General features: G+C 47.0%; 1 protein-coding gene across 1 annotated transcript; it reads right to left on the bottom strand.

Moving 5' to 3' along the window:
- Positions 1–3,391: 3,391 nt before the first annotated feature.
- On the bottom strand, positions 3,392–15,264 carry ptchd1 (patched domain containing 1). The gene is made up of 5 exons (XM_070985497.1): positions 14,869–15,264; positions 14,001–14,584; positions 10,642–11,356; positions 5,226–5,950; positions 3,392–4,926 (listed from the first exon to the last, which is right to left on the bottom strand). The coding sequence occupies exons 2-5, from the start codon at positions 14,412–14,414 to the stop codon at positions 3,826–3,828; spliced, it is 2,955 nt and encodes a 984-aa protein (XP_070841598.1). The 5' UTR covers positions 14,415–14,584; positions 14,869–15,264; the 3' UTR covers positions 3,392–3,825.

The raw sequence follows: 15,264 nt of genomic DNA, 5'->3' as shown, positions 1-15,264 counted from the left end.
ACACACACACACACACACACGCACACACACACAGACTGGTGGCTCGGCAGTGAGGAATGGCATCTGACGTCAGATGTAAAATGAATCCAAACAAGACAAGAGCAGCCTCGGGGCGACACAAATCTCAGTGTTTTTACTTGTCTTTACAGTTTGTGTGTGTGTGAGTGAGGCATATGGATAATTAAGTAGTTGACACCGACCACAAGGGGGCAATAAAGACTACAGCGAGTTTTCCACTGGAGATCAAGTGTCAGCCTTTGTTCATTTTTACTGAGGGATAACAGAACTGTATCAGATCAGTGGAGCAAAGCAGGACTGCAGCACGTTATTGCTCTTCTTCAGTGACGCAGCACTTTTGGGGGAGTTGGTTGTCACTGTGTGTGTGTATGTGCGCGTGTGTGTGAGCACAGTTCAAGCTCAAGTGAATCAAAATCCCACCGGCAACCTTTTCTCTCTCTGCTTTTCTGCAGGGGGAAAACCAGACACGACAAATTATTCAAACTGAAAACTCATAACGTCTTTGCAAAAATGGCCTTTTCTGCAGCAGAAAGAGCATCTGGGCTGTCCTGTGTGACTAGATTACTGAGATTTAAATGTGAATACGTGATGCTAAGACAATATGCCCCCCATACCTGTCTCTTGACGTAGGCAGGGCAGCAGCAGTCCCATTCTGAAAGGTCACATCTTGGGTACATTAAGTTTCCAAAATCTCCCTGAATAAGGTCAAAGTTTTTATTCGTCCATGTCAGGGACGGAGCTCCAGGACACAAGATGCAGCATTCTGCACATTTTATGTTTTAAAAGTGTTTTCATTTATTCCAAAAATGAGAAAGAGCAATGTAAAATTTTTAAAAGATCATTGACTTAATTGCCCACAAGAGGTAAAAGAAAAGAAACTGAACTGCAACAAAACGAGGTGATTTATCTGAGTCGGACAAAGACAGAACTGAGCTGACAAACAGGGGAACATATATACCAGCAGGCCAAACCAATCCAACAAATGAGGGATGGACAAAACACAGAGACCGCAAGTTAACAGTAGACAGTTTGTTATGAACTCAATTTTAACTGGGACAAAATAACTAAACAAAATGAAAATTAACCGCAAAATACACAAACAAAAAGAGTTTATCCCCAGACCCTCCTTTGCTGTGGCAGATGGTACAGTCCAGGGCCCAGGTGTAGGCATTTAACACTGCTCATCAACACCTTTCAGACTGAAAATTGATCCCAACTTTTTTGAAATCAGCCTCAGTATTATCAGAGTTCAGTCTAAAACAGTTTTAGGGTATGGAAGTGGTGTGAAGGGCAGAAGAAACAGATGAATGAAATGAATAAAGAACACTGGACAGTGCTTAGGACTACAGAAGGAGGCTGTAGTGTAATTTGAAGGATGGCAGCTGCCATAAAACCTCAAAGAAGCCACATCTTTAAGATGGTGGAGGCCAGATGTGAGACAGGGCCAGCTGTGCGTTGACTCAAAAGAGAGAAAATGAATGCAATTGGAGGACAGCAGAACTTGATTGTGATTACAACATGAACTAAATGTGTGTGCCTCATCTGGAAAAGCAAAAGTGACGGAGAGCGGCTTCACCAAACTGTTTGTCAGACACAGTTCAGCACTTTGGTTTCTGAGGAAATATCTGCAAAACCAAAGATCAGCCTCAGCTGTAATTTGGGTTTCGTGCAAATTAGCAAACACTAGCATGCTAACACGACCAAACTATTGCCACATTCATGGTCAGCCTGACATAACGGATCACACTGTATGCATCAAACCTCAGTTTCAAACCTCTCACTACACACTATGCGTATTGTACCTAATAGTAAATTGCAGCCCAATATTTTACATCTCACGTCACTCTCCACAGCTTCTACCTTCATCCACTTGTGAACCTCAGCAGCGATGCCGTGGAAGCAGCCATAAACTGCGTTTGGATTGACAGCCTGATTGATTTGGTGCAGGAGGCGCCTCTGGGTCCTGATGGTCCTGCTGCATCCTGTGCAATTCTACCCTGAGTGCTCAATCTTTAGTGTAAACCAATGGGCTATTAGTTATGGAAAGAAAGGGTTGATATTGATTTTAAAAGGAGGGGAATAGGTTGGACTGTTTAAGATTTTGATGGGTATATTGGCTGTTTTGCACTCAAGATGTACAGTTTTTCAAGGATGTTCAATTTTACCATAATTTACCATTTCTAAATGTTCCACAGCAGTGGTGATCCCTTTGTGTGTGGATTATATTTAGAAAGAACTGCTTTGTAATTAACAAAAAATGACACAGCCCACACTTAGAGGTACCTCCAGGTGGAGGTCGTGCATTAGCTCAATTAAACCAACTGGCAGCGCTCATGAGTTGGAGGCTGGTGAGGGATCACGCTCTTGTCCTACTGGTTGTGGCGCCTGCACAGAGCCTGAACAATACTTTCATTCAAATGTTGGAGAGGAGCATGGATTAAAAACAGGAAGCCCTCCCACACACACGGACCTTCAGCCACAGAGATGAATTCAGGAATAAAAAACCTTTCCCTTCAGGGAGGAGAACCGTAGGAGGTTGAAAGAGAACGATATTTCCATTCAAACTGATTTACGGGTCAGAAAGAATGGAGACACTCGTGTAGGTGCTGACATCCTTTCTTGATGATAGCTCTCATCATAGTGGAGTCATGCTATTATCACTTCCAAAGCTTTGAGTGATCGGATATTTAGAGTGAATAAAACTTGGATCTGTATCCGTGACCAGATTTAAGAAACAGAAAAAACACAAATGCACATTGTGTTGGAAGTATGGTGCATTTTTACAGTGTTGTGCCTTATTCTATTGTGTTTTTCTTCTGAGAGGTTTGAGGATTTTTTCTGCGCACATGTGGTGATTCGCAGACAAATACTTGTTGACTGATCAAAATGGTAAAGTCTGCTGTATGTAGCACCATGTCCGCAGCGAGAGATCTGATTGGCTTGAGCTCATGGGCTCATTTGCTTGCTTGACTGCCGAGGGGCAAAATATCAGAAGAAATTCTTATAGCATTGGGTAAACCATGCTAGTCAGGTTGACCCAGCCCATATTGATTTGTGCATTCTGGATAATGAGAAAAAGAGTCTCAACTTACTGTCAAGATGGACTGTATCTTCTGTAGAAAGTAGTTCAGGAAAGCCATGTTTCTACCACAAACACCTGCATGGCTTGATACCACAAGTGAAAAAATGTTTGTTGTGGTACCTTAAAGTAGTTGCACCCTTAATTTTAGGATCTGATGTGTCATTACCTAAAAGCTAGCTAAAAACGGTTGGTTATCCTAATCTGTTCTTTGTTCGGAGGTTTTAAAACAGATGATGAATCCATTTAAATACTATAAAAATATCATCGCCTGCATAGAAGCCAAAACCATTTACGCACGTTTTCTTGATCTGACTTTATTTGTCCAGCATTGAAGTAGAAATACTTGAGTCATACAGATGATTGCCTCGTGTGATTGTAGCTGTATTTTTGCGAACAGATAGCAGTAGCCAAACAACATGATCAGATCTAAAGCAAGTTTTGGAGACGTGAAAAATGTGGCACTTCGTCTGTGGTGACATCACATCCAGGGCCTGGCCTCAAGCTGATCCTCGACTTCTGATTGGCTCTTTGGGAAAGAGCTCGTTCACATGCCACGCAGAACTAGTAACAAGCAGGTAACTTGTTTGTTTCCTCTTCCTCTATTTCTCTTCTTCTTTCCCTCAGTGACACTCTTCCTCTTCACAAGGATCAGCATTCCTGTCGGCAGCGTGCATCAAAGCTGCTCAGACTGCACCGAACCAGCTCCCGGCTGGCAGTCGCCGCGCTCAGACAGTGGTGATCTGGTCGACCACTCGAGTGCTGTCATTCATTTCAACGCACTCCACCTCCTGCCTCTGCCCCTCTCCTTCAGGCCGGTGTCCCCGGCTCTTGGAGGGAGGCAGGAAGGTGAGGAGGGTGGGCAGGAACGCGAGCGTGTGCAGGGCCGAGCAGCCGGCCGTGAGGGTGAGGCAGCGGAACAGAGTGCGTGTGAGGTTGGAGCGCACAGAGCCAACGGGCACCAGAGCGGCGCTGTAGCAGATGAGCGTCTGCAGGGAGGGGACCCCGTGTCTCTCCAGCGCCACTCTCACCCAGCGAGTCCTGCTGTCACCCCGACCCGAGGCGAAACCGCAGAGGAGGGGGCCGCTGCAGTCTGCCGAGTGCCCCAAGGCCGAGATCAGACACAACACAGACATGCAGTCGAGCTCCACACCCCACAAGGTCATGAAGCCCAACACCCCGAACTGGACGGAGAGCAGGGTGAGGCCCAGCCAAACGGAGACCAGTGGCTCCACTACGGCCAGAGAGGACAGACCCAACAGGAAGAGCACCGCCAGCAGTGAGTGTCTGAGGGGGGAGCTGACCGCTGCAGCGTAGCGGTCCAGGTAGACGAAGGAGGGGTTGAAGATCAGGAAGCGGACTCGTGAAGTCAGCGACAGGCGTCGCAGCGTGTCCAGCAGCACTGACATCTCCTCGCGCTTGTTCTCCGTCGTCTTGGCCACCAGGAAGATCCGGGACGCCGCCACGTCCGGCTCCTCGCCCTGACCGCGCTCAGCGAATATGATGTCGTCGGCAAAGTGGGCAAACTGCGGCTCGCGGAGGAAGGAGTGGCGGAGGGTGTGGGTGAAGTTTTCCCGCGGCTGGCTGGTGGACTGGTTGCGATCTGACAGGTAGTTCAGGTAAGCTTCCAGCCAGCTGATTCGCTGGAAGCCTTTGGCATATTCCAGCAGATCCCGCTGCACCGAGGCATTCCAGTAGGGGGCACTCTCATAGATGTAAAATCCAATGACAGGCGAGTACGAACTGAAGTATCGCTGCTGGGCACGGGTGTACAATACTGTCGCTGTATCCATTGCAACCAGTGCACTGGGGTCTGAACCCTGGGTCACCTGTAAACAACAGAATTTTTTTTTTATTTTTCATACATACGTACAAAAATAGTCACAATATATACATACGTATGTACCAAAACTCCATTTTTAGCCATAGGAGCTATGCTAAATATTTTTTACATGAACAAGCCTGAGCATTACATCCAAGAAAAATGGCCGCCATGTGGTGTGATTTGCTGGTTGTACTGTACTTATGAATCCCATTGTGCTCCATTTGAAGGCTTGATGGGAGTTGCTGATATGAAATCGAAGAGTAACATGTTTGCATACAACAAAATGATGTATTGTTGCCTCACCTGTAGGAAGCCCATCAATCCAAAGGAGATGTAAACCAGATACAGCAGGACCACGAAGGGTTTGACATAGGTGTTAGTGATCCAGTCTCCATAGCATCGCCTCACACACCCCAGCAAAAGGTGAGAGTCCGGAGGGTGAGGGTCCGTGTTAGCTGTGGAGAGTGTGTGTGGGTGTGGATGAGTGTGTGTGGAGTTAGCCATGTGGCCGTGTCCGTGCGCAGCAGGATTGTTCGCCGTATGCGGATGCGTGTGTGCATGTGTGTGAGTTAGGTTAGGATTTGCCATGTGTGCGTGACTGTGGCTGACCCCATGTGGTGGGTTGGTGGTTTGATTCTCATCCTGGTAGCGAGTGTACATGAGACACCTGTACCAGGCCGGTTTAGAGTCCAGCCTGTCCGGTTTGGGGACACGCCGGCAGAAGCAGCCATGTCTGTACCCGGTCTCTAAGTATCCAGTGAACACCAGACAGGAACTGTAGAAGGACAACATGTAGACATAGCTGATGGTGACAGCCAAGGCGGCAGTGCGGCAGAAGAGCCGGACAGCCTCCATGTTGGTGAGCGGCGAGGCGGCCAGCCCCAGGGTCATCAGGTGGAGCATGGTGGAGCCAGAGAAACGCAGCATGACGTCCTCAAAGACGCTCGCCACACGCTCCTTCACATGCTGGTCCTCTCGAGTTCGCCTCCACGATGACAGCATCTCGAAGGAGCCGAAGAGCCCGTGGCCTGATGGGAAACAGAAATAGGAATGTGAGTTGAATGAAACCTGTATTATCTTCAGTATTTACCCCAAAAAACTCAAGGAAGGCTCTTTTTAAAATAAACCTATACATAATATAAAAGGAGTTGCTCAGAGTGGTGAAACACTGTGGAGCATTTGAACTTCGTTTCAGCTCACTGATTTGATTTTACAACCCACAGATTTGGCTCAGTCTCCAAACTAGCTAATTTCCAAACAACTTGTTTCCTTTTTTCCTGGGGTGTCTTGATTACACCCCGGTGGTTGATGGCTCTCATCAAACTTTCCAGCTGCAGCAGGCAGCTATTTCCAACAAAGAAAAAGGGATAAAAACTGTTTGCTGCACACTCAGCACCAACCAGCAGAGAGACAAAGTTAGCGACTAGCAGGTGAAGCGTTTAGCAGCTAAGATTCAGATTTGTCTTTCAGGAGTCAATGAAAACCAAAACAGAGCTGAAAGGAAAGTTAATATTGGACTTACATTTGTCAAGTGGACAGAAACTTGACTACAAATGAATGCTAATGTGGCTAAGAGTCCACTGGATGCATGACTGCTTGCAAACACATTCGCCATTGCAGCTTTAAAACATGATGATATGATAAATTATAATTTGTAGTCTTGGTCTTGAGGCTCCCCTTCTTTAGAGAGGAGCTGCTATTGAACTTAAGCTAGGCTACGTTAATCTAACTGCTTAACATACAATCCACCTGCACAGACACAAAACTCAGGTGCAGTTACCCTTGAACGCTTTGATTGGTCCGTGCTTGGCTTCAATTTGTTCATTTTGAGGAATCACACCGTTGCAAAAGGAACTGCAGTAACTCAGCCTGCTTGCTTTTGAAGAGTCCTCTCTGCATACTGTCACACCTCAATCCTGTTTAAACTAGGAATATGTGAAATCATAGACAGACCACACCATGGAAATGCAGTTTTCGTGTGACTTTAACAATCCTAGTTGGGAAATTGGTACTTTCCCGGAGCTGCAGTACATGAGAATTTAAGAATTTAACAGTTCTCAACAGAGGTAAAAAGTCATTAAAACAAACTTAAATTATGTTTAACATAGAACAAGTTGTGATCCAACAGATGCACAAAAACAAAGCCTCACACTGAATAGATTTATAGCTGCAAACATCAGTAGTATCATGTCAAGAGTCAGGTTTTAATACACTGATTCAAAAACCCTCATCAGTGTTCATTTGAGGTGACTGAGTGCATCGGTCCAGTCTTGCATGCACGCACATACATGTGTATATACTGTATGTGCGGCAGATGGTTTTTAATGGTTTCCTCTTCCATGGTTGCCATGGCACCCGTGAGTCACCAGTGACACACATTACCCCCCCCCCCCACTCCTCTCTCTCTCTCTTCAGTGACCTCACCATGGCGAAACACTTAACACCTTAGCAGAGGCATAACGTACCGACACTTCAGGCGTGGGCGCAACTGAGAAAGTCTGCAGACCTGTGATGTGTGTGCAAGTGTGTGTGTGTACGAGAGAGATCAAGTATTACTCACATTGTGGGGACATTAATCTGTTCATGCATTGTGAGGACTCGCCTTCCTTATGAGGACAAAATGCAAGTAACCATGACATGACATCATTACGTTTTAGAATGAAGACTTGGGTTAAGATTTGGCTAATTCTCCAGGAAATGACTGTCAGTCAGTGTAATGTCCTCCGAAGTGACACGTGTGTGTGTGTGTGTGTGTGTGTGTGTGTGTGTGTGTGTGTGTGTGTGTGTGTGTGTGTGTGAAAGAGAGGGAATTAGACAGTGAACGACAGCGAAAGAGGCGGAGAGGTTAATCTTGCAGAGAGAAGATGAGAACAAAAAGAGAGTCACTTGCCCAGCGATTCTGATATTTACCGGCGCTTCAGACGGGCTAATGTGCACTCATGGACAAACACACACACAGACACACACATTCAGGTACTAACACAAGAAAAAACCCAGAAAATGAAGATGTTTCCTTTGCCAGAATGCTTTCCAGCCCCTCGATGTTACTGTTGTGTCATAAAATGGATTTCAGACACTGAAAACTCTCCATTCAAACATGCGAAAAGTAAAATAAACTTCTCAAACGTGGTTCATTTTAAATGCTGTAAATGAACTGAACTGAGAAAAACAGCCTAGAGTGAGTAAAAGTATGACTGTTTAAAGATTAATCTTTTTTTTTTGACATTATAAAATGTCAGAGAAATATCGAAAAATGTCTGGCACGACTTTCACAGAGCCCAAGGAAACATCACAAAATATCTTATTACGAGACTGAGAAAAACTGCAAATCATCACATCAGTGAAGTTTGGTCAAAACTGAAAAACTTTTCGAGATTCAAAACCACAAAACTTGGATCTCTTCCAATTTAAATGTTTTGAAAATGGACAACGTTATTAGTAAATGGATGCACAGATGACTAAACCAACACCTTCACATCATTAACTCACCTCCTTTGTACACAAACACACTCCGGTCTCCCCGTCAACACATCACTTGCAAGCTAATAAGCATCTATGTGGAAACAGTTGATGCCTGATTCTGACAGAAACAGTTTTTAAAAAAAAAAAAAACCCATCAGTATCTACTATATTTCTCCCTCTCCTGTCGCCTCTCTCCCTGCTGTGAAACCACACATCCTTCTCTCTCCTCACACTTCCTCCCACCTTTTTCCGTCTGCCTACTCGATTCTGAAAAATCATCCCTGCCTGCTTTCCTTCCCTCTAACTGCTGTTTAACTTCATTTTCTGCTTCTCTCGACCCCCATTTACAGCGATATTCCATCGAGCCCCCTCACCCTCTCTTTTGCTTTCTCCACATTTATTTTAAGCCTGACAGCAGCCCTTCCTCCTACGCATTACAGAGTAATTATGGTATGGACTACATGTGAGCGTGAGTGGTTACATTTAGCACATCCTGTAGTATTTAGCATGCGTGTACTCAAGATAAACTCCACACTTTCTGTTTGTTCCTAGTTTGTTGTCTTATTAATTTTTTTGCTTGTTCATATTCTCACTGTCCAAACACATAAACTAAACTTTCAACATGCAGGCAGCTGATAATTAACTCCACCGCAATCAATGCATTTGGGAATGAAAAACAGTCACATTTGCCTCAAGTGTATCTGAAACACTGCAAGCTCCTGCAGTCTGCACAAGACTTACTTCCTCATTAAAGTATTTTATTTTCTAACCTGAAAATGTTGCCCCTCCAGATTTGCGGGCTACCCTCCTGAGGACTTTGGTCTCGAGTACTGTGGCGTCAGGTCTGCAGTGTATCTATGAATTATGGTAGTCTGGGCATACTGACCTTATTAACGGGACAGGGCGTCAGCCATGATGTGATCGATCCACATTAAAAGCAGTTTCTCCGTTGCTTTATAAAATTCAGTGTTCCTGCTTTAATTTACATCCACTGAGTCACACTTGGCCACTAACTCATTTTTTGGTGCCACAGCAATTCCTGGCCTTCTGCCTTACATAAAAAATCAACTGATTGAATTCCACACTGAGGTATACAGTACATATTTTAAATGTTGGAAAGCGAGAGATAGTGCTGGTATCAGCTCATTATTGGCAGATAACCTGAATTTATGTTGGTATCTGGAAAGACTTTGGTGTCAGTGTGTCTCAATGAACAGTAAAACACTAGAAAGTCAAAACTCAACACTAAAATCAATCATATTTGTTCCTGAAGTCAACTGTCTGTCAACAGGAAAAACACTGTTGACTTACTGGGTAAGTTACATACAGATCTATACTTACCACATCTGTATGTGCGACACACATCAGGTCACTCCTACTATACACGGCCACAAAAACCTACAGCAGCTATAATTCATACAGAATACAGACTTGTACCCTGCAGTCCCTGCTGTAGCCAATGGAGAGCTGGAGCACTGCCCGTCTGTGGGCAACACCAAAGCAATGTTTCCCAGCGATCAGCGTATAATGATTTATTAGTCTATAATCAAAACTTGGGTTTAGTCTCATTTTCAGGACAGAGAGGACAGGATTCAAGACAGCTGCCCATAATTAACTTGACATCTGGTCAATGAAGTGGGGGTGATTGTTGGATCGCTGGTTTTGGGAAATTACAAAAATTGTAATTGTAAAATAGTGAGAAATCTTCTGGTTCCAGCTCTGGATTGGTTCCAAACTCCAGTTCATGAACCTGAGCAACTTACTTTTCAGAGCCTTTGGATTAAGTTTATGCCCCCAGTCACAAAATGTATTGTTAGTGCCATCATCCTCCCTCTCTGTAAGTCAAGTTCATGCCCTGCCACTTGTCAGTCATTCTGATGATCTGTCTACTTTGAAATGGTTTTCAGCCCGAGGCTGGCATCTGCAAAACCCATCACAGGTACTCAAAAAGCAGACGGTGAACACAGGCAGTCTGTGATATAAAAGCAATGGCAATGTTCACCGCAGCTCCCACCTGCCATGTTTTAGCTTCACTTTCCTTTGATTTCTCTCTGCCTTAATCCATTGTTTTGCTTCTCTGCATTCAACAACCATGAGTTCTCAAAAAGTGTGCATCCAAAAATGTCCTGAACTGAGAGGCCACTTCCAGACAAATGGAGCTGAGGACATCAAAGCACAGAATTACAAAGACCCAAAAGATAAAATATTTCTTTTCTATTTGTTATTTTACTGTTAAAAGTACGAGTTTTAAACCTACCAAGCATGACGAAAGGGATGCCCAGGTACGTAGAGTTGTAGGTGGCCCCGGTCAGGTTGAGTATCCCAGCAGCAGTGAGGCCTGACAGTGTGATTGACAGCAGAGCCAACAGTCCCAACCAGGGTTTCGACCTCACGCAGTCCCTCATAGAGCAGCAGAGGACAGCCAGCACACCACACACCCCCAAGCTGGCCAACAGGGGGCGGCGTGCTAGAACCGAGGAGAACTGGAAGTCTGTCCTCAGAGATGAGGAAGTGGAAGGGTACAGGCCCAGCTTTGGGTGCAACGCTGCAAAGTGCTGTAACTCAGCGCAGAAGGCCTTTTCCCATTGGTTGGCCACCTGGTCCATCAGGCCACCGCGGGCTTGGAGGTAGTAGGTGAGCTGCAACGCCCTGGCTGAACGTACACCTTCTCCCCTGGCCCCTGTCCCCGGACCACGCACCGCCCCGCTGGGACCCCAGCCCTGCACGCCACCCAGCTGGTGGCCAATGTACGCCTGCCGGCCGTCCGCCAGCTGTGTGATCGGATACCGCAGGATCGGGACGGAGCGGTTGGAGGTGCGAGCTGCCTGGATCTCCTCCATGGCACGGATGATGTCATCGATGATGCAGACATTCTTGTCGTCGGGGAGACAGAGGTAGGAGAAGGAGTAGTTGAAGCTGTTGAAGCCTGCTGCCGGGACCATCACCTGCATCTGGTAGATCCGCCTGTGGAGCTGTGCGGAGAAAACACCCCAAACATGAAAGAAATGAGCGTCCCAGTGGCCCAGTTTAGTGAGAGTAAACTGTGACAAGAGCAGAAAAAGTTTCTCACAGTGAAACTCTGTAAGTGTGGCTCACTCGCCTTCTTCGTGTGCCTCGACTTTCTAGCTGTTTCTTTTCTAAAGGAACTTTATTTATTGACTCTTCGTGCACTAATTGGAACACAGCCACCTCTGTACTTAAAGGTCCAGGAGCTACACAGAGATGCACACATGAAAACATATCACATGGTTTGCTGGTGTTTGTTGACTTTCCTCTGAATTAACTCTGCAGCAGACAGATGGGCTTAAAAACATCCCCCCAAAGTTCCTCAGATATCCCCTCCCCCACGCCCTCCTCCTCTCTAGCTGTTTGTTTGAGTGAATAAGAGAGAGGGACGTGCGGGGGAGTGTATGTGTAGGTGTGTGTGTCTTTACTCGACGGAGTAACAATGAATCCTCCCTCCGTTTCTATGGCGAGATTACAACAGCGCCAGCATCCACAGTCCTGGTTACTAAGCAACAGGCCTGATGCCAGTCTTCGCCACAGCGAACATGGGCAGAGCCGTCTCCCGCCTCAGAATACTGCATTGACTCCAGAGAGGGAGGGTGTGTGTGTGTGTGTGTGTGTGTGTGTGTGTGTGTGTGTGTGTTGGAATGTCACCTGAACATTGATTAGTTCTGAAAGTTTGTTCCTTGACTTGTTATGAGAGTTACCCAAATCCTCAGTTTCATTTTTGTGTCTTTTTACTGCAGAATCTCACCAATCTGTCATTGTTATTGTGAGCAATTTCTTGGCACGACCTTAAAATTCCCTGTGCAGGTGCCTCAGATCACTAAATTCATTTTAAAGGCCCAATTTGAGAATATTAATTCCAAAACATCAGGTCCCACAGGTGAAGATCTTTAATCCACTAAGAGTCTGCAGCCATGCTAGCGGCTCTGTGCTGGCTAAATGCTAACATCAGCGTGCTAACATGCTAACGATGACAATGTTAACATGCTGATGTTCACATGTCAACTGTGTTAATTCAGCATGTTAGCATGCTAATGTTTGCTGTGTAGTCGTAAAAACAAAGTGGGGCTGAGGCTGGTGGGACTGTCTTTAATTTTGCAGGTATTTGGTCATGAAGAGTTGAACACATTAAAATTTAGACCTGATGGTGGTGCTAAAATAGATGGAGGGAATCACCATAGTTAGTATTCATCATCTGGGGAGTCAATGCTTCAGGTCGATGTTGAGACTTTAATCTGCTGCTGGAGCTGGAAAAAAAAAAGTCAGGGGCTCACCAAAGTCCACCAAAGGACCATGCAAGTCTGTACAAAATCACACCATGGTATTTCCAGCCTAAAGGGGACAGAAAAGTCAATCAACTTCCTGGACAAGAGTGACGGAGGTAAGGTTGTGCTTTGACATGAGCATAGTTTGACTCACAGTCCTGCAGAGACACTAATTAATGAGAAGAAGAAGAGTTACAGGTTCCTTCACTGACCAAAGCTTAAATCGTCCAAAATTCAACTGACTCATCGGGTGTGACACACAATTCTTCCTCTTGTTGCAAGTGGAACTCCTGTCTCGTCCTGGCTATCACTGCTATTCTCTCTCATGCAACAGGTTCAGACCCTTTCTCACAGGGTTGTTGGATGGCATTTTGGGAAACGTAGGAGCTCGCAGACTGATGCACAAGTCGACAGGGCGGGCTGGGAGTGTAAGATTATGTAACAGCGAGTTTTTTCCTCTCACAGCACTCTCTGTTATGCACCACCGCGTGTGTCTCGCAGCCTGTTTGCAGTAAATGATGCACAGCTCTAAACTAGCCAGTCTAACTGTGGCAGTCCTCTGTGGACGGAGCTATGGGTCTATTTAAAGTGGGTCACAATAACCATATTTGACATACACTTACACACAGAAACAGGCATTCTGCATAGAGTATGTAGGCTACAAGCACACACGCAGTCTACACAACAGAGCTCAGTGTCTCTGGCCTATTAGTCAGCAAGCTCTGATTACAACCACACAACTTCATGAAATCATTTGGCTAATTGCTCCAGTGGTGTCAAGCTAATACTCATAAATCCATTTAGGAATACAAACAGAGAGAGAGTGGCCTCGGAGCTCCAGCTAACTCTGCTTTGTAATTAAACTGCTCTACTGCATAACCACAAAGGTTGCCGGCGTTATTTGAAATGGGACTGGGTTGTTCTGCTTAACGGCCATCAATCACCGAGAATGAGGAGGAAGACAGTTTGCATATGTGCTCCGGCCTGCAGACTCTGACCTTTACCTCCGTGTGTGTTTCTGAATTGATTTGTTTTAAACTTGGACTCCGAAGATGCATTGTAGCCTCATTTTATGGCGTATAAACTGTGATTTAAAAGGCACAGATGTTAAATTTTCTACAAAAACGAATCACAAGAGAGCTGTGTAAAGTGTTAATGTTGTGTCCATGATTATAAGCATTTGCTGATTGGTGGTTGCTGGCTTTGCATGTGTGCACAGTGTTACTTAAAAGCACTTTTTAAGGATCCCACTTCATTTATCATCCTAGTTTGTCAGCTCCCATTGAGAAGCACTGACTTTTTAAGAATCAGCGTGTGCGCGGGCCGTGCGCGCGGGTACCTTCAGTATGGTGTCCAGATGAACCGGATCCAGCACGCTCCCCTTTCGGGTGGTGACAATCACGCGCCCGTAGCGACCCGGCGTCTGCAGGTCGGAGTAGAGCGCGTGCTTGGAGCGGTTCATGGGGAACAGGCTGTCCACCAGGTTTCCCTCTATCTTTGCCAGGCTGTGCTTGGGCGCGAGCAGGCTCTCCACGTCCTCCTCCACGCGGTACCGGCTGAAGCTGGCCCCCAGCAGGATGGAGAGGAGCACGGGTGCCGAGGCGAAGAACACCGGGTGACTCGCCACGAACCGGCCCAGCGCGTGGAAGGAAGTCCTCAGGCCCGCGTGCAACACCTGGCGCAGCATCCTAGCGCGCGGCCGCGGCTCGAGCCTCTCCCACCGACCGGAAAGCCCCGGAGCACTGCCGAGCATCAGGGGCCGCCGGACGCATCGGTGGGCGCCGTCGCTCTCAGGATGGTGGAGGAGAGTTGACGCCGGGCGGTGGGAGGATTTGTCCACCGGAGCAAGAGGTCGCCAACCGGGGAGAATCCAACCCTCCTCCGGTCACAGGTGCGCCGCTGTCCCCGGGGTTCGCTCATCCGCTGGAATCGTACAAAAGAGAGAAAGCTGTTAAATGAGCCAGCGCTCCTCTGCTCTGCGGTTAGAAAGCACACTGACAGCCCACTTTACATTTAATAAGCAGCACCCTGCTGCGTTCAGTGCCCTCTGCAAGCTGCGCGGCTCTGTGCGCAACAGAGGAAAAATCGCAGAGCCAAAGTGTTCTCATGATCAGACTTATTCAGCTGAATTCAGAGCTTCTGTGTGCACTCGGACAGGTTGCAGAGCAGACGCGCTGCACACTACACTGACGCCAGGTTGTACATACCTAAACAGGGGAACGGGGAGGGGGGACCGACCCGGCGATGACGGAGATCTCGATCCAGCCGGCTACTCGTGCGTCCAGCTCCACCCTACACCACCGAACCGCCACACTACCCGATGGGTGGTCGAGGTGGGTGGGTTGGCCGGGTGGGCTCGTGACGCGGCGTGGACGCACCGGGGATGCCGGGAGAGCTGTTTGTCAGATCAGCCTAATCCGGGTTTCCTCTGCGGCAGAGGGGCTCTCTGTGGTCCGTCCACTCCTCTCCTCATCGCCCCGGTGGTTTGACGGAGCCCCTGTTCATCCGCCACCGGGCTGCTCTCCCAGCAGCGACTGCTCTCCTCCTCGGGAAGGCACGTCAGTAATTACCGGCTTTCAAACCGGGGATCGTCTCTCTCTCTC

Source organism: Chaetodon trifascialis, chromosome 18 (genome assembly GCF_039877785.1).
Source record: "Chaetodon trifascialis isolate fChaTrf1 chromosome 18, fChaTrf1.hap1, whole genome shotgun sequence".
Classification (NCBI taxonomy): domain Eukaryota; kingdom Metazoa; phylum Chordata; class Actinopteri; order Chaetodontiformes; family Chaetodontidae; genus Chaetodon; species Chaetodon trifascialis.
The sequence above is the reverse complement of the archived record's forward strand: the minus strand, read 5'-3'. Positions and strand labels throughout refer to the sequence as shown.